General features: G+C 40.7%; 1 protein-coding gene across 1 annotated transcript in view; it reads left to right on the forward strand.

Moving 5' to 3' along the window:
• Positions 1-26,983, forward strand: part of LOC309553571 (A.superbus venom factor 1-like) — a 476,096-nt gene that overhangs the window by 102,138 nt on the left and 346,975 nt on the right. The window contains exons 7-8 of the mRNA XM_082254843.1: positions 19,798-19,885; positions 20,820-20,922. Coding sequence (XP_082110969.1) covers positions 19,798-19,885; positions 20,820-20,922 — 191 coding nt within the window. The remainder of the gene's footprint in view (positions 1-19,797; positions 19,886-20,819; positions 20,923-26,983) is intronic.

Here is a 26,983-nt window from a genome sequence, read left to right on the forward strand (position 1 = left end):
TCAGATGGGTGGGGTCACTATTATGAAAATCCCGGAAATGGAGGGACAGGTTGTGATCTTTAAATCCGTTGCGGATGTTAGTTATGTGTACTGCATACAATGCCCGTGTAATTTGTTCTACATTAGTAGGACCAAGAGAACGATTACAGTCAGGATCTCTGAACATATAACTAACATCCGCAACGGATTTAAAGATCACAACCTGTCCCTCCATTTCCGGGATTTTCATAATAGTGACCCCACCCATCTGAAATTTTGGGGGGTGGAGAGTCTTTGCATCCTAAGGGTTTAAACATAGATTTGGACATTAATTGCTTTATTAGCAATTACTGACATATGGTTATGGTCTGGTCCTGTTTAGCACCTGTGTGGATGGAGCTGCCATCTATTTTCTTGCTTTCCTTTTTTCTGATGTCAAGTTATATTATTTAGTTTTTAGAGGTTTTATGAATTTGATAATCTGAGTGTATGGGCTTTTTAACGTTATTTATTTTATGTGTTATTTGGTGTAAGTTTATATCCTTACATTTTAAAGTTTATCCGATGACTATGTATGTAGAGTTCATTGGATATTTGTACATTTTATACCAGATTGGAGTTGTCTCTATTAGATACATGATGCCATTTTTAATTTGTTAATTTTTAATTCAATTAATTTTTTGGACCATTGTGTATGTCTTTTTATGTATATTAGTAATGTACAGTGAAAGGCATTTAGTGGAATACAGTGATGCCGCATGAAAATGTGAGAATGTGTCACTAAATAGATTGTATTTGGAGCTATGGCCGAATATTTTATCACAATAGGAAGTGACATAAGAAAGTGTCACTTCCGGTGGTTTGTTATGATCCGCTGGGACTGCGGCGAATGATAGTGACGTAGATGCGTCATGGTCGCAGTCCTGACGCGTAGCGGATGTGTTTGGATACACATCGCGCTCGGCGACCCGGATGTGGTTGGTGACGCACTTCCGGGCGTACGCCAGTACGGTGACTGGCGCACTGGAAGGGGGCGAATGATTCCAACTAGATGACCGGAAGTGTCAGCATAATGTGTATTTCCGGAGGATTGTCCGGCGCAGCGCGGAGGCGCATGCGCCGGCGTTCATATAAATGCATGCCGACCGCGCCGCGCACGCAGGCTCTTTGATAAAGTCTTGACGACGAAACGCGTCAGTGCTGGAGTGCGCTGTTGCCCAACATTTGATTCATACGCCGGACATCTTCCACAGCACCTAAGGGGTCTTTTGGAACTGGTGGTCATCGAGCGTATTGTACTATATGCCTTCACTCAAATGGTCTCCTGTAAGTAGACATCTGAAGGGGAGAGGGGCTCAATATGTGCTTTGTTTGTTGAATAAATTTTATATGCGGAATTACACTATTGTTTGCCCCTACTCTGTTCATTTTCATGCTGGGTTGAACGGAGTATAATTTGAAGGAGAAAGCTAAAGCGGTCCAGATCTGGAGTCGTATATCTTGAGAGAGGTGGATATTGTGAAGGGCTTGTTTTCACTGGTTATCTGGTGAGTTCCCATTACAAGGGGGGGAGCACTTGTCGGTGGTGGAAGTTTGGTGCTTTCAGTCCAGTTCCCTCACACCTTTACCCTGAAAAACGGACTCAGATAGACTTAGAAGTCTCAGATTGGACCATATACCAGAGTGGTTTCGCGGACTGTTGAATGTTCATTCATGTCCTTTTTTTCTAGCGCTGTTAGTGTTTTTGGAGTATTTTCGCTTAAGGTTTATAATTCTTTAAACACCTATCCTGCTTAGAAAAAAAGCTGTTCAGTCAAAGGGATTGCATGAGGACTCGAGGGCATACAATGCGATTAGAGGAGAAGCGTTTTAACCTCAGTCAACGTTGGGGGTTCTTTACTGTTAGGGCTACAAGATTGTGGAATTCTCTACCACAAGAGGTGGTTTCTGCGGGAAGTATGGTGGCTTTCAAAATACTCTTAGACATACATCTCAAGGATCAGAACATTCAGGGCTATGTGAGATGATTACAGCCACACACACCTACACAGGTTGAACTGGATGGACTATTGTCGTTATTCAACCTCACCTACTATGTAACTATGTAATATAAAGATGTTGAAAATATTCTTCATAAACATTGGCATGTATTGGGATTAGACAAGGTTTTAGCTCCTGTTCTACCGAAATCCCCGACATTTATATACAGACGGCTCCAAATTTTGGGGAACAAATAATAAGGAAAATCTTGGATCCACCTACTAGTTCTCCTTTTCCCAATAGAAAGGGCTTTAAAGCGTGTGGCAGATGTAAGACCTGTAATCATGCTATTAATAATAAAAGAAATAGGCTAACGTTTATTCCACCACAAAATGGTAAAGAATACAACATTAGACATATTGGACTAGGTGGGACTTTAAATGAGACCCAAGCTGGTGTTGCCCGGCATCTCCATCCCTATAACAAAAAACAAAATGAGGTTGAAGGATTGTAAGAGGTGCATGAAAGTCAGCCAGCCCCCAGTCTGATGTACTCACCCTCCAGTCTGTCACCAACCAAATAAAACCTGTCTCTTGGTACAAAGAACAGGGGTTTAGTTGACACACATTTGCAAACGCATGTGAAAGCTGCAGAGCCACTTCACGGCACCCTGTTAAATCTGCTGTCCTACACTCTTAATTTAGTGTCCTCACACTGGAGGCACATGGCCGCTAATGGGTGGATGGGGGAACAGGTGAGAGGGAGACAGCCCAACCTCCCCCAACCCATCCTCATCCACGACTGGCTGTTGTCTCAAAGACTCAAATAATTAGGTTATAACCATGGTGCAAACTGGAAAAGACCAGCTGAAAAGCATTACACCTCCATCCCCTTGGTGGATGCAGTATATAGATAGGAAGGGATTTTATGTATGGGGAATGGCCTGTAAAGCACACTGCCTTTGAAATCCCTAATTTCCTCTTTGGGACTTTATGTGAGACAAGCAGGTCATGCTATTGGTCTCCATCCCTGTATACGGAAAACACTAAGGTCAAATCAAAACTGCATCCACCAAAAACACACGAAAATCGCACGGTGGGACTTTAAATGAGGCACCAAGCTGTAAGTGGTGAAGTGGCTCTGCAGCTTTCACATGCATTTGCAAATGTGTGTCAACTAAACTCCTGTTCTTTGTACCAAGAGACAGGTTTTATTTGGTTGGTGACAGACTGGAGGGTGAGTAGGCTTTATTAGTAATTATTCGATTTTTTGTAGTGTGACTTTAGGGTGCATTCACAGCCCTGATTGCACTCTTCTCCATTTTTTCTGTTATATTAACCACTTTAGGACTGGAGGATTTTCCTGCTTTATGTCCAGGCCACTTTTTGCAACTTGGCACTGTGCGACTTTAACTGACAATTGTGCGGTCATGCAACGCCGTACCCAAACAAAATTTACGTCCTTTTTTTCCCACAAACAGAGCTTTCTTTTGGTGGTATTTGAAATATCCAATATATTCAATTTTTGTCATATATTTAGGCCAAATTGTATTTAGCTACATGTCTTTGACCAAAAAATTCTCAATGAGCGTATTTTTAACCGCTTTAAGACCGGAAGATTTTACACCATTCCTGACCAGGCCATATTTTGTGATTCGGCACTGTGTTACTTTAACGGACAATTGCGCGGTCGTGCGACACTGTACCCAAATTAAATTTATGTCCTTTTTTTCCCCACAAATAGAGCTTTCTTTTGGTGGTATTTGATCACCTGTGCAATTTTTAATTTTTGCGCTATAAACAAAAAAAGAGCGACAATTTTGAAAAAATAACAATATTTTTCACATTTTTTATATGACCCCCCCCCCCCCAAAAAAAAAAATGTAAAAATCAAATTTTTTTAACATTTTAGGCCAATTTGTTTTCTGCAACATATGTTTGGTAAAAAAAAATCACAATAAGCGTATTTTGATTGGTTTGTGCAAAAGTTATCGCAGCTACTAACTACGGGAAAGATTTATGTAATTTATGTCATTTTTATTGTTTTTTTTAACGATTAATGGCGGCAATCTGCGTTTTTTTTTGCGGGACTGCGACATTGCGGCGGACAGATAGGACCCTTGACTGACATTTTTGACACTTTTGGGGGGACCAGTGACACTACTACAGTAATCAGTGCTATAAATATGCACTGTTACTGTAATAATGACACTGGCAGGGAAGGGGTTAACTTTATTGTTGATCAAGGGGTTAAATGTATGCCTGGTGCTCACTGACGTGTGTGGGGGGAGAGGACTTTGTGACAGAGGCACAGATCGCAGGTTCAGCTATGCTGAATCCTGTAATCTGTCCCTGCCTGTCGCCTCTCCTCTCCTCCACCTCCTCTCCTCCCCTGGCCCAACTCCCGCTGTGTCTGAATACAGCGGGAGCAAGCCTCCGGCGGCGCGTGCGCGCCGCCTACAAGGGGAGGAGTCCAGTGATGTAGGTCTGGACGGAATCGAGCCACTTTGCCGCAGTACGCTCAATGTGAGCGGTCGGCAAGTGGTTAATATTGACATTTTATTTAAATATTTTATTGAGCTTTGCTATATTGTTTCATATTCTGCTTTTTTATCTAATTTTATCTATAATTTTATCTATAGTTTACTGTACATGTTTGTGTGATTTATGTGTTATATATATTATGTTGATGATTTACTGTATATATTTTATATGTTGCCTATATTTATATTTGATAAGGTTTCATCTTTATTGTAAAAGCCTTGTTCAAGTTTGCATATATCCTCCCTTTCATTTAAATTAAATTCATTGTCCCGCAATTTTCTGCAATGAACTAAGCTACCAATTATTTAGAATTGATGGGAAGCGTAATACCTACCTATTTCATTTACATATATCCAGACAATCCTACATTATGGGATTGTTTATGCTGGCTGCATCTGATCGTTCCTGGCTATTGGTTGACTTAGGCGGAGAAGGGGTTAAATGCACAAACAGATAATATGGTACTGATGTGCAGCTTGTGACCACGATTCCCAATATGCATATATTCATAGAGTGCTCTGAGATGGGATTAATGTTTTTTGAGACCAGTCTCAGCCATATGCAAGTATTGTGGCAAATTGGTGGTTAAATGCACAGATGGATAACAAGGTACTGAGGCGGTATATGCAGCGTTTAATGTGTGGGGACTGAGGGTTATGCAGGCTTAGAAAGGGTTAAATATGTCATCTGGGTGGAGATGATAGAAAAGCAGGCTGGCCATGCTGTGTAGCCCCCTCCCCTTTGACAAAGTTGGAATGACGAAGCGTCAGGGCGTGGGTACACGGCGGACCGGAGAAGTGAGAGGGTGAGCGGCAGCAGTTCCTCCATGTCCGGAACACTAGTGTGGAGTTGGTGAGGATGTGGGGAACACCCCAAACCCCATGTTTTACATGCGCTGTTGATTTTGGTTTATGTGAGTGCAACTACTATGCTTTAACAATGACATTTGGAGTTTTAAACTGTATTGCACTAGTGGATTCCCCTTTGTTTTTCCCTATATGTACATGGGAGAGCAGGAATTATTTAACCGCTTCCATACAGAGCAGTTACACCCCCTTCCTGCCCAGACCAATTTTCAGCTTTCAGCACTCTCACACTTTGAATGACAATTGCTCAGTCATGCTACACTGTAACCAAACAAATTTTTTATCATTTTTTTCACACAAATAGAGCTTTCTTTTGGTGGTATTTGATCACAACTGGGGTTTTTTTTTTTTTTTCGTGATATAAGCAAAAAAAGAGCAAAAATTTTGAAGAAAAAACACTTTTTTTTAGCTTCTATTATACAATTTTGCAAAAAATTATTTTTTCTTCATACATTTGGGCCAAAATTTATACTTCTACATATCTCTTGTAAAATTAACCCAAATTAGTGTATATTATTTAGTCTGTGTGAAAGTTATTGAGTCTAGAAGCTATGGTACCAATTACTAAAAATTGATCACACCAGATGTACTGACGGCCTATCTCCTTTCTTGAGGCCCTGAAATGTCAGGATAGTACATATACCCCCCAAATGACCCCTTTTTGTAAAGTAGACAGTCCAAGGTATTTAGTAAGAGGCATGGTGAGTTTTTTGAAGTTATAATTTTTTCCCACAATTCTTGGGAAAATGAAGAAAAACATTTTTTTTCTTTTTTTTCCAAAAACGTCAATTTATAAGCTATTTCTAACACATAGCATGTACACAGCAAAAATGACACCCCAAAATGCATTCTGCTACTCCTTCTGAATATGGTGATACCACATGTGTGAGACTTTTACATAGCCTGGCCACAAAAAGAGACTCCACGTCCAAGTAGCACCATAAGGCGTTTTAGGAGCATAAATACACATAAAACTTTCTTACTACCTATCACACTTCTCAAGGCCCTAGAGCACCAATACAATGGAAAAGTCCACAAAATGACCCCATTTTGGAAAGCAAACACTCCAACATATATTCTATGAGGCATTATGAGTCCTTTGAACATGTCATTTTTTTCCACAAGTTTTTGGAAAATGTGGGAAAAAAATAAAAACTTTTTTTTTTTTACACAAAGTTGTCAATTTATAAGATATTCCTAACACATAGCATGTACATAGCAAAAATGACACCCCAAAATACATTCTGCCACTCCTCCTGAGTATGGCAATACCACATGTGTGAGACTTTTTCACAGCCTAGCCATATAGAGGGGCCCAACATCCAAGGAGCATCATCATGCCTCCTAGCCACTTGCCTAGGCCTATTTTTGACATTTGGTGTTTACAAGCTAAAATCAGTTGTTTTTGCTAGAAAACTACTTAGAACCCCAAAACATTATATATTTTTTTTTTAGCAGAGACCCTAGAGAATAAAATGGAGATTATTGCAATATTTTTTATCACACCGTATTTGCGCAGCGGTCTTCCAAATGCAATTTTTTCGGAAAAAAATCACTTTTTTGAATAAAAAAATAAGAAACCAGTAAAGTTAGCCCAATTTTTTTCCATAATGTGAAAGATAATGTTACGCCGAGTAAATAGATGCCCAACATGTCATGCTTCAAAATTGCGCACGCTCACAGATTGGTGACAAACTTTGGTACTTAAAAATCCCCATAGGCGACATTTTAAAAATTTCTACAGGTTGCTATCTTAGAGTTACAGAGGAGTTCTAGAGCTCAAATTATTGCTCTTGCTCTAACGATCGCGACCATATCTCGCATGTGTAGTTTGAACACTGTTTACATATGTAGGCGGGGTTTCCGTATGCGTTCGCTTCTGCGCGCGAGCTCACGGGGACAGGGCGCTTTAATTTTTTTTTTTTTACTATTTATTTTATTTATTATTTTTTATTTTGATACTGTTTTTAAAAAAAAAAAATGATCATTTTTATTTCTATTACAAGAAATGTAAACATTACTTGTAATAGAAAAAGGTGCGACAGGACCTCTTTTTTGTGATATCTTAGGTCAAAAAGTCCTCAGATCTCACAAGTACACTAAAAGATAGAAAAAAAAAAAAAATTAAAAAAAATTAAATAAAATGAAAAAAAAAAGGGACCTTTAAACTGGTTGCTAGGCAATGACGTTTGCCGTAGCTCCGGTCCTCCAAGACCATAGAGTCGAGTGAGGGCAAGCTTGCCTTCACTCGACATCCTGTCTGTGAGGATGTGGGACCGGATCGTTTTCCCCGCTGCCGGCGGGTCCGGTAAGCGGGGAAAAGGACCAGAATGCGGCGGGAGGGGGGGGGGCACCTCTTCCGCCACCCCGGAAGGGTCATCCCGCGGCGAATCCGCTGCTGGGACCACCCTTATCGGAAAGCCAACCGTCCACTGTTTAAAAAAATACCAGGGTTATGGCAGCTATCTGCTGCCATAACACCGGTATTTAGGTTTAAACGGAGGACGTATATAAACCTTTTTGGACTTAGACATGGTGGCTGTATGAAGGGTGACAGGTACTCGGGTACTTTGCTGGGCAGGTGACAGGTACTCTGGTACTGATGAGCAAGTGGCAGGTACTCGAGTACTCCGATAGGCAGATGACAGGTACTCGGGTACTCTTATGGGCAGGTGACAGGCAGGTGATAGGTACTGATGAGTAGTACTGATACTGATAGGTGATACTGATACTGTACTGATGGGTACAGATGATCAGTACTGATACTGATAGGTGATAGGTACTGATGGGTACTGATGAGTACTGATGAGTAGTGATGGGTACTGATGAGCAGGTGGAAGGTACTTGGGTACTCTGATGGGTAGGTGACAGGTACTCGGGTACTCCGATGATGGGTACTCGGGTACTCCGGTGATGGGTACTCAAAGTACCCGAGTACCTGTCATCAGAGTACCCGAGTACCCGTCATCAGAGTACCCGAGTACCCGTCATCAGAGTACCCGAGTACCTGTCATCAGAGTACTGTAACGCTCCTGCGTTTTCTGAAACAAGATGGATTTGCAGCTGCAGAAAAACTCCACTCAGTAGTCATGTAGAGACACGTTGAAATACCAATTCCAACTCCCAAGACTCATCACTGTGGTCTGTCTGATTCAGCATACAAATATACACACTCAATAAGATGTTCCTGGAGTGATAGATGTATATAGCAGTATAGTAGTGATGAGCTAAAGAGACAGGTATGGACAGTGACAATAGGTGAACAGCACTTGAGAGAAATGTTCATGAGAGTATAGATGGTAACAGGTAGGATGCAGATAGGTTAGCAATCATGTATGGTAGTAGGTGGTAGGATAGCAGATGACATACAGGAGAGACTAACCCAGTGCAAGGATAGATGTTAGTAGGCTCAAGAGCTAGCAATCTAAATAATAGTGCAGATGATAGTAACAGTCCTTAATATGCAGAGCTAGATAGTGTAAGCTTAGTAGGAAGGTTTATGGAGGATTCCCCTGCGGGGTACTTATCACTAATAGCAAGCAGTAGTAGAGAGGTTCGGTATGAGCGAGTGATCCGGTAGCGGGATACAGGGATCAGTAGCGAGGTTCCGACAGCGAGGTACGCTTGTGAGCATATGAGCTTCAAGGCAGGTTGAACGAACATGTGAGTGAGAACGCCGGCGGTTGAAATAGCCGCTCTGCGGTGCTCAGTGATGACAGCATCGGTCTTAAAGGTGTATGCGCACCTACCAAAAGAGAATGGTGGGACGCATACATGAATGGGGAATGAAGTAAAGGGTACCAGAACATTACAGTACCCCCCCCTTAAGGCCGGCTCCTGAAGGCCTCTAGAGCTGGTTTTTCCGGGTATTTCGCATGAAAATTGCGAATCAGTCTAGGGGCATGTATATCAGAGGTATCCAGCCAGGTGTCGTCTTGGGGCCCATAGTTCTTCCATCGTACTAGATATTGGAGTCTTCTTCTGTGGATACGAGAATCCAGAATCTCCTTTATCTCATATTCTTCTCTGCCTTCAACTTGTACAGGAGGTGGAGGTGGGATGGTAGGCCTTATTCCTTGGTCAGGAACATGGGGCTTCAGTAGCGACACATGGAAGATGGGATGTATCTTGAGGTTTGTTGGTAATGTGAGCTGTACTGCAGCTTTTCCAATAAGTTTCCTGATTGGTTAGGGTCCCAAGAATAGAGGCCCAAGCTTTTTGCTAGGGATCTTTAATCTTAAGTTTTTTGTTGATAGCCAAACGAGGTCCCCAATAGCATACTGAGGAGAAGGTCTTCTACGAAGGTCATAGTACTTTTTTTGTTGACTATGAGCGTGTGAGATGGTAGTATTAAGTAAACCCAGAGAGTCTTTTATTTGGGTAAGATAGTCTGAGGCTACTGGGTTACTTGATGGAAGGATGCGTGGTGGAAGAATAGTGGGATGAAACCCATAGTTCAAGTAGAACGGACTCTGTTTGGTCGTACTGTGGGTTGCGTTGTTGTAGGCAAATTCTGCCAGAGGGAGGAGATCCACCCAATCATCCTGTAGGTATGATGTGTAGCAACGTAAATATTGCTCGATGCACTGGTTGACTCTTTCAGTCTGTCCGTTGGTCTGAGGATGGTAGGGAGAAGTGAGCTTTCGCTCAATTCGTAGTATGTGACATAGTTCTTGCCAAAACTTGGAGATTAATTGTGATCCACGGTCAGACAAAAGAGTTTTTGGAATTCCATGTAACTTAAAGACATGTTTCATCAGTAGTTCCGCTGTTTGTTTGGACGAAGGTAGTCTGCGAATAGCAACGAAATGTGCCATCTTTGTCAGATGGTCCACTGACACTAAAATGGTATTAAATCCTTTAGAAGGTGGTAGTTCTACTATAAAGTCCAAGGACACAACTTCCCATGGAGTCTGGGGTATTGGTAGACTGCATAGTAGACCGGATGGTTTTGTAGTGTCAATTTTGGACCTGGCACAGACGTTGCATGAAGAGACAAATTTTTGTATAGATGTCTTCATATCAGGTCACCAAAACTGCCTGGTAAGCAAATTAAGGGTCTTTGTCATACCCATATGTCCTGCCATAGGCACATCATGTGACAATTCCAAGATCTTGGTGTGCATAGTAGGGGGTATGTAGAGTTTGTTGTTGTAGTAGAGGAAGCCTTCTGCATCAGCACTTAGTTGTGGTGGAGGTGAATCCAAACCTATACCGTGCAGAATCTCTTCCTTCAAGGAACGGACAACCCCAATAATACGCTTGTAGGGTATTATAGGAACGGAAGGGATTTCGGAGTAATTATCTTCAGTTAATCGTGATAGCGCATCCGCTTTTTTATTCTTGTCTGCAGGTGTTTAGGTCACTAGGAAGTTAAATCTTAGGAAGAATAGTGACCATCGTACCTGCCGGTGGGAGAGGGTTTTGTTAGTCTGAAGATATTGAAGATTTTTATGATCTGTATATATGAGTATTGGTAATCGGGTGCCTTCAAGTAGATGTCGCCAATTCTCCAGAGCCAGTTTTATAGCAAGCAGTTCCTTTTCACCCACTGGGTAATTCACCTCTGGGCTGCTTAGAGATTTAGAGAAGAAGGCGACTGGATGGAGTGGTGAAGTATTCATTGGTCGTTGGGAGAGTACTGCTCCTACTGCCATATTTGACGCATCTACTTCCAGAATGTATTGGAGGGATGGGTCTGGATGGCGTAGTATGGGAGCAGAGGTAAAGTTTGTTTTTAACAAGCGAAAAGCTTAATTTGCTTCATCTGACCATTTAAATGGTTTCTTAATACTTGTGAGTTGTGTGAGAGGTCTCACAATGGCAGAGAAGTTCTTGATGAACTTCCTATAGAAGTTTGAAAATCCAAGGAATCGCTGTAGTGCTTTGCGGGTGGTTGGTATAGGCCAATCCTGAATGCAGGATATCTTACTCATATCCATCTTGATTCCTGTTTTGGATATGATGTATCCTAGGAATAATACTTCTTCTTTATGAAATAAGCATTTTTTTAGTTTCACGTATAGATTGTGTGTGAGTAATCTGGATAACACAAGTCTTACATGTTTTATATGTTCAGACAAGGATCGTGAATAAATAAGTATATCTTCCAGATATACCACAACACAGACATCAAGTAAGTCTCTAAAGATATCGTTTATGAATCGTTGGAAAGCTGCGGGAGCGTTACATAGCCCAAATGGCATTACAAGATATTCGAACAATCCGTATCTGGTTCTGAATGCTGTCTTCCACTCATCTCCATCACGGATTCGGATTAGATTGTATGCCCCTTTCAGGTCCAATTTTGAAAAGTAGGTAGCTCCACGCACTTGTTCAATGAGTTCAGGGATAAGCGGCAAAGGATAGCGATCTTTTACTGTAATGGCGTTCAATTGCCTATAGTCGATAATAGGCCTGAGACTTGAGTCTTTATTGCGGACAAAAAAAAGTCCTGCAGCTGTGGAAGAAGTGGAAGGTCTAATAAAACCTTTTGTCAAATTCTCATCCAAGTATTCCTTGAGATGGGAAAGTTCATCCTGCGAAAGAGGATAAACATGACCAAAAGGCAGTTTACTATTTGGGAGTAGATCAATAGTGCAATCATAATCCCTATGGGGAGGCAGTACTTGAGCATTTTTCTCAAGAAAAACTTCGGACAGATCCTGATAGCATAGTGGTGCAATCTCATCTGACACCACAGACAGGATCTTTCCATAAGACGGGAGGTTACACGTACTCTCGCAATAGTAAGAGAGGAAGGTTAGGGTCCGTTTCTTCCAATCTATGGTTGGTTGATGTGTGTGTAACCAGGGAAGTCCCAAAACAATGGGAAAGTGGGGCGAAGATAATAGGTCGAAGGTAGTGGTCTCCGTATGAGACTCGTTAGTGGTGACTAGGAGTGCTTGTGTCTGATTAGTGATTGGGCCAGAAGATAACGGAATACCGTTAATAAGACTCACAGAGACAGGCTTAGGTTTTGAAATAATAGGTACTTTATTTAAAGTAGCAAAACGTATATCGATATAATTTTCGCAAGATCCTGTGTCGATCATGGCCTTAGTGGTAATCCTAGTCTGGTCCCACTGCAATGTCAAACGAACAAAAAGATAAGGGTTAGTAAATGAAGTTGTCAATCCCCCTAGAAGGACATGTGAACACTCACCCTCTTTTTTGCGGACAAGGGGACAGACGCTTATCATGTGATCCGGGGATGCGCAGTACAAGCAAAGATTACTGGATCGTCTCCTGGCTCTTTCAGTAGTTGATAAAGGTGGGCGTATGGTTCCTACCTCCATAGGAGTAGGGTCAACGGCCGAAATCCGAGAAGGACTGGACAATGCCATTCCCATTTTTTCAGCCTTTCTTTCTCGCAGCCTCCTGTCTATGTTGATACTGAGTTGTATCAAAGCATCCAGGGTGTCCGGTAAATCCGCTCGGGCGAGCTCATCTTTAACGGCTTCTGATAGGCCGAGTCTAAATTGAGTTCTCAGAGATGTATCATTCCACCCTGAATCAAGGGTCCATCTTTTGAACTCTGCTACAAAGTCTTCTACAGGTCTCCTACCTTGTTTCAAGGACCTCAATTGAATATCGGCAGTACTCTGCCTATTGGGGTCATCATATAGACTAGCGAGTTCCGCTAGGAATAAAGCATAGGAGTTGAGAAGCTGATCATTTTTCTCAAAGAGAGAGTCTGCCCAGGCCCGTGGATCACCCGTTAGGTATGAAATAATAGTACAGACTTTGATATGATCAGTAAGGTAGGTACGAGGTTTTAGCAAGAAAAGTAACTGACAGGCGTTTTTGAATTCACGAAATTTTTTGCGATCACCTGTAACCACTAGAGGAGGATTTATTTTGGGTTCAGGGGGCTGAGCAGCAGCAAGTTGTGATAGACGGGTTACCTGCTGCTTCAGAGCCTTATTGTCTTCTTTTAATTCAGTAAGAGCGTGTATTAACGCAGTCACTTGTTGTTTTAATTGTGTCACTTGAGTGGGTAAATCTGCTGAATCCATTTGAGGTTCGTTCAATCTGTAACGCTCCTGCGTTTTCTGAAAAAAGATGGATTTGCAGCTGCAGAAATACTCCACTCAGTAGTCATGTAGAGATACGTTGAAATACCAATTCCAACTCCCAAGACTCATCACTGTGGTCTGTCTGATTCAGCATACAAATATACACACTCAATAAGATGTTCCTGGAGTGATAGATGTATATAGCAGTATAGTAGTGATGAGCTAAAGAGACAGGTATGGACAGTGACAATAGGTGAACAGCACTTGATAGAAATGTTCATGAGAGTATAGATGGTAACAGGTAGGATGCAGATAGGTTAGCAATCATGTATGGTAGTAGGTGGTAGGATAGCAGATGACATACAGGAGAGACTAACCCAGTGCAAGGATAGATGTTAGTAGGCTCAAGAGCTAGCAATCTAAATAATAGTGCAGATGATAGTAACAGTCCTTAATATGCAGAGCTAGATAGTGTAAGCTTAGTAGGAAGGTTTATGGAGGATTTCCCTGTGGGGTACTTATCACTAATAGCAAGCAGTAGTAGAGAGGTTCGGTATGAGCGAGTGATCCGGTAGCGGGATACAGGGATCAGTAGCGAGGTTCCGACAGCGAGGTACGCTTGTGAGCATATGAGCTTTAAGGCAGGTTGAACGAACATGTGAGTGAGAACGCCGGCGGTTGAAATAGCCGCTCTGCGCCGCTCAGTGATGACAGCATCGGTCTTAAAGGTGTATGCGCACCTACCAAAAGAGAATGGTGGGACGCATACATGAAAAAAAGGGGGGGAGATTGGCGCAATCGGATTGCACGAGCTGCTGCGATAATCTAGATATGGGCAAAATGCAGATGATTGAGTCCAGTGGAATTGCTAAACACTTTGATGGCTGCAGGCTTTGTAGGGTGAAGCAACCCTGTATGGATCCAAGACAAAAAGAGAGAGAAGACCAAGCGCCAATCTAAGTGTAGCAATGCAGTTGATTTAATAGCAATTAAAAGAGTATTACTCACAAACGTGCGTTAAAAACAGGCATCTCAAATAGTATAGGGCATCTGGGCGCTATTCATCCAGTATGCCCACATAGTCATTTGGCCTTTACCATACACACCCACCGGTATTTGTGTGTGTGTATGTATTTGTATGTGCGTACGTATGTATACGTGCGTGCACGTATATATACATATGTGCATATATGTATATGCATTTTTTAACTATTATTGTTGCATCCATCATTGGATCTCTACATTATACACATACCCATTAGCAATTGGGTCGTTAGACATCTAATCCTTTGATCTAAGGATCCTTCTTTTATATTTCTATCCATTATTCCAAGTCCTTGATTTATTAATTAATAATTTTTTAATAAACTTTTTAATAAACTTTTTCTATTAATTGTTCAATTTTTTGAATATATGTATATATATATTTTTTAAAATATGTTTTTAATATATTTTTAAAATATATATATAATTTTTATAATCATTTTTACAATTAGAGTATCATCATTATTACCACTATCAATGTTTGGCACGACAATCCAAATTGGCCTCCAGATATTATAAACGCCTCAGCATATACTCCCAATATATTGTCCCAAGGGTATTCCTTCCCCTCCCCCCCCTCCCCCTCCTGGTTTCCCCTCTTTCGTTTTCTCCCCCCCCCCTTCCTTCCCTTAGCAGTATCATTCCATCCCCAGCTGTGCATTACTTGTCTGTCTTGCGTTTTCCCCATGTCTTTCTGCCGCTTCGCTTTGTCTAAAATTGTCCCTGCTGAGCCTCTGTAACTCATCCCACGATCTATGGGCATAAATACCCACATCCAAAATGGCCCCTGTACGGCCTGAAGAAGGAGCGCATGCTCCGCAACGCGTCGCCGTTCTACACACCAGCATCCCCAGGAAGTGATGTCATAGCCCTCCGACCCAAGGACCCACGCTGCTACACCACCGCTGAAGGATCTGCACGTCCCCTGCCTCACAACAGGAGATCGCCGCTCATCCCCCACAGCGCCAGCTCCACAAGGGATCCGGAATGACACCCTGGATGAATAGCGCCCAGATGCCCTATACTATTTGAGATGCCTGTTTTTAACGCACGTTTGTGAGTAATACTCTTTTAATTGCGATTAAATCAACTGCATTGCTACACTTAGATTGGCGCTTGGTCTTCTCTCTCTTTTTGTCTGGGACGCATACATGAATGGGGAATGAAATAAAGGGTACCAGAGGTACCAGAGCATTACAAGTACCCGGGTACCTGTCACCAGCCCATCAGAGTACCCGAGTACCTGTCATCAGAGTACCCGAGTACCTGTCATCAGAGTACACGAGTACCTGTCATCAGAGTACCTGTCATCAGAGTACCCGAGTACCTGTCATCAGAGTACCCGAGTACCTGTCATCAGAGTACCTGAGTACCTGTCACCAGCCCATCAGAGTACCCGAGTACCTGTCATCAGAGTACCCGAGTACCTGTCATCAGAGTACCTGAGTACCTGTCATCAGCCCATCAGAGTACCCGAGTACCTGTCATCAGAGTACCTGATGGGCTGATGACAGGTTCTCGGGTACTTTGATGGGCTAGTGACAGGTGCTTTTTATTGGGGGGGGGCAATCAGTGTGGTTGGGGTGCACTGTACTTGGTAACTAGCTGTTACCACTATCTCCTCCTCACACAGGATCAGTGTGTGAGGAGGAGAACACGGTGACAGCTAGTTACCTGTTCTCTGTTGACATTTGTGACCGGCTGTGATTGGACACAGCCGGTCACGTGGTAAAGAGCCAATTTCATTGGCTCTTTACCTAGATCGGGGATGGGCTCTGTCCGAGGGACGAGCCTCGTCCCCGATCGCCGCGCTGCGCGCCCCCGGGGGGCGCGCAGTGAGGAAGAAACGAGCGGCTCGCGCTGGAGCCGCTCATGTGATTGGCTGTGATTGACACAGCCGATCACGAGGTAAACAGCCAATTTCATTGGCTGTTTACCTTGATCGGGGTTGGGCTCAGTCCGAGGGACGAGCCTCACCCCCGATCGGCGCGCTGCGCGCCCCCGGGGGCGCACAGTAGCGGCGAGACCGGGCGGACGTCATATGACGGCCGCCCGGATCGAGAAAGGATTCCTGCCAACGTCATTTTATAATGGCGCGGTAGGGAAGGGGTTAAGGAGGACCCCTACACTTACAGTGTTTTGACATTGCACTTATAGCCCTGACTTTGCAAAAGGGGGGCATCTTGTTGGGGTGAGTTACCAGCTGATGGGAGAGGGATCACGCAGGTGATGTTCAACATTCAGCACGGAGCTCTTTTCTTCACACCTGTCACTATTTTAGCACATTTGTTTAATAGACTTTATGTGATTTATTTTGTGCACAATTACACTTTATATGCGTTTATTTTTTATGATTATTTGTTGGAATATTGTATTTTTTTGGCACATATTTATTTGAACACTTATTCCTTTAAAGTATTTTTGCGCAGCTTGTGGGAGCATATTTTTCACATTTTTCTATATTGATTTTGTGGTTTTAAGCTGCAGCTTATGTATTAATATATAATTTGGTTATTTATATGATATTGAATATTTATATGATATTTGATTTACACACTGGTTATCACATTTACATTTTTTGTGATTTAGCGCGAGAGCTATCCTATTATTATAATAATAATGTGAATATGATTTTTAAAAAGATATAATAAACCAAAATGTGTACAATAAACAACTAAATAAAGCTCCCAACTGTAGTGTCACCACATACATAAACAGTATAATAATATAGTAATGGAGCGGCGCTAAATAGCAAAAGGAACAAAATCATATATATTAGTAATTGATAAAGTGAAAATAAAGTAATACAAACATAGAATAAATGTCAAACAAAGTGTCCACAATAAATAGTGTTGCAAAAAGTTTAGTGCAAAAAACATGAGTAAACACGATAATAAAGTTCTTGGTGAAATGTCAAAAAAGTTCTTCCAAAAAAACCCAGGAAAATATGGGCAATCCTATAAGTGCTCAAGTGCTCAATCCAAGAAATAAGATACACTCCACTACCATGTGCAATAGCCGCTCACCTTCAATTAAAAGGTAACACGCATCAACTGCAGGCTCAATCTCCGTATATTATATGTTGATCAGTAGTTGGTAGCAGTGAATAGGCTCACACATTGTTATTATTATTATTATTATACAGGATTTATATAGCGCCAACAGTTTGCGCAGCATTTTACAATGTGAGGGAAGACAATACAGTTACAATACAATTCAATACAGGAGGAACCAGAGGGCCCTGCTTCGTTAGAGCTTCCAATCTAGAAGGGAGGGTCAAGTGAAACAAAAGGCAATAACCGTGGGGGATGGGGTGATGGAGAAAATGGAATTATATTTGTTAGGTGTGGGTAGGATAGGCTTCTCTGAAGAGGAGGGTTTTCAGAGATCGCCTAAAAGCTAATAGAGTAGGAGATAATCATACAGATAAGGGTAAGGAGTTCCATAGGATTGGAGAGGCTCTGAAAAAGTCCTGGAGGAGCATGGGAGGAGGTAATGAGGAGCATGGGAGGAGGTAATGAGGGAGCTAGAAAGCAGGAGGTTTTGAGAGGAACGAAGAGAGCGATTAGGTTGGTATTTTGAGACTAGGCTAGTGATGTAGCTGGGGGCTAAGCTGTGAATTTCTTTGTAAGATGTTGTAAGTATTTTGAATTTAATTTGTTGGGTGAGCGTAAGCCAGTGGAGGGCTTGACAGAGAGGAGCAGCGGACACTGAAGTGATATCACCCGGCTCCTTCCAACGTGTTTTGTCACTGACACACTACTTTCTCAAGGGTTGACAAAAGTCACGTGTCAGTGACGCAACACGTCGGGAGGAGCCGGGTGACATCACTTCCAGTCACAGACGAAACCAGAAGTTTGGATTATACAGCCTTCTACCTGTGTGTGACCCCACTGTCCCAGCTGCTATACACATAGCAGTTATTTTAATTGTAAGTCTACCTTTGATTTTTTATAATAATACTACACCATGAGGATTCTTATTCTTATTACATGTGTGAGCCGATTACTTTCTTTTGAAAGCATCCACATCCTGAGTAGAAAAGCTGGATGAAGTGCCAGCAGGATGCAGAGAAGGATCTTTGTTGTCCGTGTGGAAGCAGTGGTCTCTCTCTACAGAGGTCAAACACAGCCCCTCCCGAGTCAGAACTATGGATTAGAAAAGATCATGCTTACTGCTAAATGAAGAGCCATAGGCCTGGGTCTGACACATCAGAGAGCGTGTATTCCTCTGATGAGAGGCCACTGCTTCCACAAAGAGAGCAAGAGTCCCACTATGCAACATGCTGCCTGAGGATGGGCTTTTCTACTCAGGATGTGTCTATTTCTGAGGAAAATAAAATGTAAGATTTTAACCACTTCTGGACCTGAAGATTCTCCCCCTTAACGACCAGGCCATTTTTTTGTGATTCGGCACTGCGTTACTTTAATGGACAATTGTGCAGTCGTGCGATGCTTTACCCAAATAAAATTAATGTTCTTTTCTCCCCACAAAAAGAGCTTTCTTTTGGTGGTATTTGATCACCTCTGCAATTTACATTTTTTGTGCTATAAACAAAAAAAGAGCAACAATTCTTAAAAAAAAATATATATATATATATATATATATTTTCCCCCCAAAAAAAATATAAAAATCAATTTTTTTTCATAATTTTAGACCAATTTAAATTCTTCTAAATATTTTTGGTAAAAAAAATTCCAATAAGTGTATTTTGGTTTGCAGAAAAATTATTGCATCTACAAACTAAGGGAAAGATTTATGTAATTTTTTTTTTTTTTTACTAGTAATGGTGGTGATCAGCAATTTTTCTGGGACAGATCGGACCTCTTACTATCATTTTTGACACTTTTGGGGGGACCAGTGACATTATTACAGTAATCAGTACTAAAAAATATGCACTGTTACTGTATTAATGACACTGGCAGGGAAGGAGTTAACACCAGGGGAGATAAAAGGGTTAAGTGTGAGCCTAGGGGGTGTTTTATAACTGGGGGGGGGTGGACCTATGTTCATTCCAGAGAGAACTATGGTCTGCTGTGTTTACAACAGCAGACTGCCGTTATCTCTTCATGGAGAGCGATTGCGGGTGCCCGGCGGTAATCGCGGCCGCCGGCCCTGTGGATCGGTTTCCCCGCTGGTGAGCGCCCCCAGGATCACTTCAGGTACCGCGATTCGTGGGAACCCGCCGACCTGCCGCTGTATAACTGCGGCAGCTGGTCGGCAAGTGGTCAAACACCTTTGTTTTGATGCACCTGGAAGGTAAGTGGTTTAAAGTGAAAGTTCAGTTAGGCTGTAGGTATTTTGTCCTGTACTGTCAAGGTAAAAATAAATGTGTAACTTCCTAATACCGTCTTTCTCTGTCTTTAGTATTGCCGACATTTGAAATCCAACTGATTCCAGACCAAAAATTCTTTTACATTGATGATCAAAATTTTGTCGTAGATTTAAGAGTAAGGTGAGTACAGCGTAAATATGTGATGGAAAAAACTCCTGGAAAAAACTTCTATCTATCTATCTATCTATCTATCTATCTATCTATCTATCTATCTATCTATCTATCTATCTATCTATCTATCTATCTATCTATCTATCTATCTATCTATCTATCTATCTATCTATCTATCTATCTATCTATCTATCTATCTATCTATCTATCTATCTATCTATCTATCTATCTATCTATCTATCTATCTATCTATCTATCTATCTATCTATCTATCTATCTATCTATCTATCTATCTATCTATCTATCTATCTATCTATCTATCTATCTATCTATCTATCTATCTATCTATCTATCTATCTATCTATCTATCTATCTATCTATCTATCTATCTATCTATCTATCTATCTATCTATCTATCTATCTATCTATCTATCTATCTATCTATCTATCTATCTATCTATCTATCTATCTATCTATCTATCTATCTATCTATCTATCTATCTATCTATCTATCTATCTATCTATCTATCTATCTATCTATCTATCTATCTATCTATCTATCTATCTATCTATCTATCTATCTATCTATCTATCTATCTATCTATCTATCTATCTATCTATCTATCTATCTATCTATCTATCTATCTATCTATCTATCTATCTATCTATCTATCTATCTATCTATCTATCTATCTATCTATCTATCTATCTATCTATCTATCTATCTATCTATCTATCTATCTATCTATCTATCTATCTATCTATCTATCTATCTATCTATCTATCTATCTATCTATCTATCTATCTTAATAAAAATATTTCTCAGTGAACGGTGATATCTATTCTAGTGATCCGTAATATCTGTACAGGAAGTGTGCATTGCTCATTGACAAATGTTTCATTTGTTGGTTTGTTTACTGCGTTCTTCTATTTCTTTTCTCAGGTACCTCTATGGGAAAGATGTGGAAGGGTCAGCATTTGTATTGTTTGGAGTAGCAAAGGATGGGGTAAAGACAAGCTTTCCAAATACCCTTAGGAGGATTGAGGTTAGAAGATTATAGTTTAGTTCAACTTTTGCTAAGCAATGTTTTCATAACTCTCTAAACTTTACAAAATTAGGCCAATTCTGGTACTCCACTCCTACATGTAAAAACCATCTTTTTTTTGCTAGAAAATTGCTCAGAATCCCCAAACATTATATATGTTTTTTTAGCAGAGACCCCAGGGAATAAAATGGTGGTCGTTGCAACTTTTTATATCACACGGTATGTGTGCAGCAATTTTCAAACTTTTTTTTCTTTTTTTAGAAAAAAAAAACAGTTTCATGAATTAAAAAAAAAACAAAAAACACTAACGTTAGCCCAATTTGTTTGTATAATGTGAAAGATGATGTTATGCTGAGTAAATAGATACCCAACATGTAAGGCTTTAAAATTGCGCACACTTATGGAATGGCACCAAACTTTGTTACTTAAAAATCTTCATAGGCAACATTTTAAAAATTTTTACGGGTTACCAATTTAGAGTTACAGAGGAGGTCTTGGACTAGAATTGTTGCTCTCATGCTAACGTTCGTGGAAATACCTCACATGTGTGGATTGAATGCTGTGTACATATGTGGGCGTGACATATGTATGCGTCCACTTCTGCGTGCAAGCATGCGAGAAACAGGGGCACTTTCAATTTCTTTTATTTATTCTTTATTTTTTTATTTTTTTTTACACTTTCCCTTTAAATCTCTCCTCCAGGCTGGAAAGCCTGGGATCAAACTGGGATCAAAAGAAAAAAAAAATGATCTCGGATTTCCAGCTGAAAACACGGCAGTATTTTCAACTGCCAGGCCAGACTTGATGTCATAATGTCACGCCTGGGTCTCTGAGAGTCATAGAGACATAGAGACCATCTGGTCCTTGGTGTTCTCTAGGGTGAACTTCCACTGCTGGCGGATTCCTTCTCCGGCTCGCCATTTGCACAGGCGAGCATGTAGAAGCCCCAGAGGGTGGCGGAAAGGGGGATCATCCCCTCCCGCTGCCTAAAAAAACAATCCAGCATCTGAACAGCTGCTATGATTGTTCTTACAGTGCTGGGAATCGCCGGCTGAAAAAAATGATATCTGAATGATGTCTGCAGTTGCACCCATCATTCAGATATTGCCGCTCAAAGCCCAGGACGTCATAAGGAAGTAGTTAAAGTGGAACTAAACCCTTATATTGTTTTCAGCCAAGGAAGCTGCCATTTTGGCCTTTGTGTAATCTTCAACTGCCATGGAGTTGCACATATGATCAGTTATGACACCAGCAATTGGATGGTTTAACAGTTTGGTTGAATGCACAACCAATGTGACAGTTCACAGTATGTGCTGGTAATATATATATTTTTTTATTATATGGATTTTATTTGTTTTTCCATTTTACAAATTATCACACAAATTATCACACACATTATTACATCTTTATCAAATTACATTAATACCCATTATATCCCCCCCTCACACACACACCCTCTCCCAGCCACCTCCCCAGTCCTCCCTAATCCCTCTCCCCACTGTGTCCCTCTTGCTACCTTATTAGATTTATTCTCTCACTAATTCCACAAACTTCTTTGTACCTTTAAAAACCTTCCAGTCTTTCCAGATTATTTCAAACTTTCCTATTTTATTTTCTCCCAAATAAGATAAATATATTATCAACCTTTCTGATCCAGTTCCCTACTTTTGGGCTTTCTGGCACTTGCCACCCTTTCGGAATTAAAGCGGTTGTAAACCAAGGAAAAAAAAAAAAACAAACCCTGCAAGACAAAGACATAATGAGTTAGTATGCATCGCATACTAGCCCATTATGAATTACTTACCTTAGAACGAAGCCCCGTCATGGACCCACAGACACCGCTGCGGGCGCTGACATGATCCCACGGCATCTCTTCGGCGGCTCCGGCGCTGTGATTGGCCGGAGCCGCGATGACGTCACTCCCGCGCATGCACGCGGGAGCGATTTTCCGGCAAGCTGCCGGCAAGGGAAGCTGAAGGTCCGCCGGACCTTCAGAGCGCATGCGCCGCTCACGTGAGCGGCTGCATGCACTGCAAATATCTCCTAAACCGTGCCGGTTTAGGAGATATTAATTGTACCTACAGGTAAGCCTTATTATAGGCTTACCTGTAGTTAAAAGTGAAAAAAATTGTGATACTACCGCTTTAAATATTTTGCAGCATTTATCAAGTGGGGCATAATTGTCATTTTATATTGCTTTATTGAGAATTTATTATTATGAAATAGACACATATCTGGAGTCTTCTGCATTTTAGTTCCTGTTATTTCCTGAGTAAGATTCACTATTTCCCCCCAAAACCTCTGTATAATTGAACACTCCCACCAAATATGTGACATAGTCCCCCTTAACCCACACCCTCTCCAACATAATGGTAATTTTTCAGGTTGGTATTTATGCGCCTGGCTCTGCGTTATATACCACCTTGAGATACATTTATAGTTAATTTCCCGCATTTTTATATCTTTTGTAGTTCCTTCTGCTAAACCCAACATTTTTTCTTTATCCTCCTCACTCCATTTTACTTTAAGTTCCGCTTGCCATTTTTCCAGATATGATGGACATGTGGAATCCAGAGGTGGGGGACTCGAGTCACATGACTTGACTTAAGTCAGACTTAAGTCACCAGTTTGAGGACTTGAAACTTGCTTGACTAAAATTAATAAAAGACTCGACTTGACTTTGACTTGGTATTCATGACTTGAGACTTGACTTTGACTTGACATATGACTCGAAATGACTTAACTTTTTTAAGTTATTAAATATTTGCATTTTCTCAAGATGTGTTAAAGCAAAATTAATGTGCCTATTATGTTTCTGACACCACAGTCACTTAAAACACCTCAGTGTGTTCTGATTTTTAGGACACTGGAAATACTTAACATGTTTTTAGTGACTGTGGTATTGAAACATGACCGGACGAAGGATTTTCAGCTGTTTGGGCATTCAAAGTGTTTCTTTAATATGCCAAGAAAAAAACACTAAGCAGTTTTGTTAATGTTGAAAATAAAACAAAACCTTTCCTGACCACTGACTTTTAACTGATTTAAAGGTGAAAATTGGGGTAGATCAGTATTTTGACTTGATTTGTGACTTGACCAAAATAAATGACTTGACTTGACTTGCTTGACTTCTAGCAGGGACTCAACTTGACTTGCTTGCTCTTCGCCACAGTAACTTGGGACTTGCTTGATACTTGAAAGTTAAGACTTGAGACTTGCTTGTGAGTTGCACATGTGTGACTTACTCCCATGGCTGGTGGAATCCATCAAGCTTGTTAAAATCTTATATATTTGAGATGTTCCTTGGTTTTATACTTAAAATTTGTTCAAAAGGCAATAGATTTTTTCCCATTTTCACTGGTTGGGGCAAGGTTTTAATAAAAGGTTTTAGTTGATAGTATCTCTATTTATTTATCATCAGATTATCCTTTTTATGTCTCATTTCTTCCATTGTGCAAATCTCTCCATCCTTAATACTATCTTTTAATTGTGCATTTTTGTCTTTAATCCAACCCCCGCCCATTATTTTATTCCCTGGTGCAACGTAGTCTGTTCCAACTAATGGAATTAGTGGTGAATTATATTCCCATTTCCTCTGTTTATACATCAAATCCCATTCCCAAAATACTACCTTAGTGAGTGTGCTCATGTTTTTTGAAAAATACAGATGTTTTTGTGGAATCCATATCATCTTCTTTAAAAGTGTTCCGCTTAAAAAAATTTCTATTTCAACCCATTCCTTCCCATGTGCATTATGTCTTCAATCTAAAATTCTAGTTAATAAAACAGCTTTGTAATATCATTTACAATCTGGAGCTGCTAAGCCTGATTTCATTTTATCATTACTTATCACGTCATATTTGATTCTCGGTTTTTTATGTTGCCAAATAAATCCACTAATTATTATTATAAGTGTATTAAAATAAACCTGTGGTATATATATATATCGGGAGCATATGAAATTGATACAGCGATTTTGGTAAAATTTTAATCATATTCAAGTTTTTCCTAAGCTCTTCTTTAATTTCGTTAAGTAATGGGATATAGTTTATATAATATATCTTTCAGATTTGATGTTAGTTTTTACACCCAGATATCTAATTTTTTCCTGCCATTTAATTGGAAATTCTTCCTGTAACTTTTTCCTTTCGGCGTTATCTATTTTTACATTTAAAATTTCAGATTTTTGAGGATTTATTTTAAAATTTGACAGTTCTCCATACTGTTTCAGGATCTTACTTATATTTGGCAAAGTTGTTCTAGGGCTAGTAACCTAGAACAATAAGTCGTCCGCGTAAGCTCCCTTTATATCTATACAATTCCTAATCATTGCCAACAAGGGTTCAAGGGTCAGAATAAATAAAAGGGGTGATAAAGGACATCCTTGTCTCGTGCCATTCTTCAGCTCAAACTCTTGTGACAACGATCAATTTACCCTAACTGCTGCTCCTGGTTCTTTATATAACATTTTGATCCAATGAATCATTCTTGGTCCTATCCCCATCTCTTTCAGTGTTGTTATCATAAAACCCCAATCTACTCTATCAAACGCTTTCTCTGTGTCTACTGACAAAAACAGAAAAAGGTCCCTTCTTTTTTTCACTTTTTGTTGAAGAAGTAATGTTCCCTTCCTGGGACGAACCCGACTTGATCTATATGTATCCACTCTGCCATTACCTATTTAACCACTTCTGAAGATTTTACCCCCTTCCTGACCAGGCCCTATTTTGCGATTCGGCACTGCGTTACTTTAATGGACAATTGCGCAATCGTGCGACGCTGTATCCAAACAAAATTTACGTCCTTTTTTTCCCCACAAATAGAGCTTTCTTTTGGTGGTATTTGATCACCCTTGAGATCTTTAATTTTTGCGCTATAAACAAAAAAATAAATGACAATTTTGAAAAAAAAAAACAATATTTTTTACATTCTGCTATATAACATTCCCAAAAAAAAATAAAAATCATTTTTTTTTTTTTTTTTACATTTTAGGCTAATTTGTTTTCTGCTACATATGTTTGGTAAAAAAAATGCAATAAGCATATTTTGATTGGTTTGCGCAAAAGTTATCGTGCCTACTAACTACAGAAAAGATTTATGTCATTTTTATTGTTATTTTTACTAGTATTGGCGGTGATCTGCGATTTATTGCGGGACTGCAACATTGCGGCGGACAGATCGGACCCCTAACTGACATTTTTGACACTTTTGGGGGTACCAGTGACATTACTACAGTAATCAGTGCTATAAATATGCACTGTTACTGTAATAATGACACTGACAAGAAAGGGATTAACCCAAAAGGGTTAAATGTATACCTCATGCTTACTGATGTGTGTGTGTGGGGGGGGGTTCTGTGACGCAGACAGAGATCGCAGGTTCAGCTATGCTGAATCCTGTGATCTCTCCCTGTCTGTCACTGAGAAGATCCGCCTGCTTTGTTTACATAAGCAGGCGGGTCTTCTCCCATTTTCCCCGATGATCGGGGAAGGGAGGTGGCAATCGCCACCTCTCCTCCTCTGGCCCGACTCCTACTGTGTCTAAACACAGCGGGAGAAAGCGTCCGGCGGTGCGCGCGTGCCGCTGAGACCACTACGAGTCCAGCGACATAGGTCTACGTCGCTGGACCCAGGGGAGTCGCACTGCCACAGCAAGATTACTGTGAGCAGTCAGCAAGTGGTTAAACCTGGTGGCTAATATTTTTGCATATAGCTTTACATCCGCATTCAGTAAGGATATCGGCCTGTAACTGGAGCATAGTGAAGGATCTTTATCTTCCTTAGGGATTACTGTAATGTACGCTAGTCCAGCTTCCTTTCTCATCTCTCTTCCCTCCTTCAAAGAGTTCTAATACATATCTAATATGGGGACAAGTGTTTCTTTACATTTTTTATAATAAATTATTGGAAAAGCATCTGGATCCAGGGCTCTTTCCTACAGCGGTCTCTTTCAAAGCTATTACGATTTCTTCCTGATTATATCCAGGGATCTTTCCTACAGCGGTCTCTTTCAAAGCTATTAAGATTTCTTCCTGAGTTATATCTCTCTCTAAGGCTTTTAA

This window comes from Pelophylax lessonae (assembly GCF_965119305.1).
Source record: "Pelophylax lessonae genome assembly, chromosome: 4".
NCBI classification, from domain to species: Eukaryota; Metazoa; Chordata; class Amphibia; order Anura; family Ranidae; genus Pelophylax; species Pelophylax lessonae.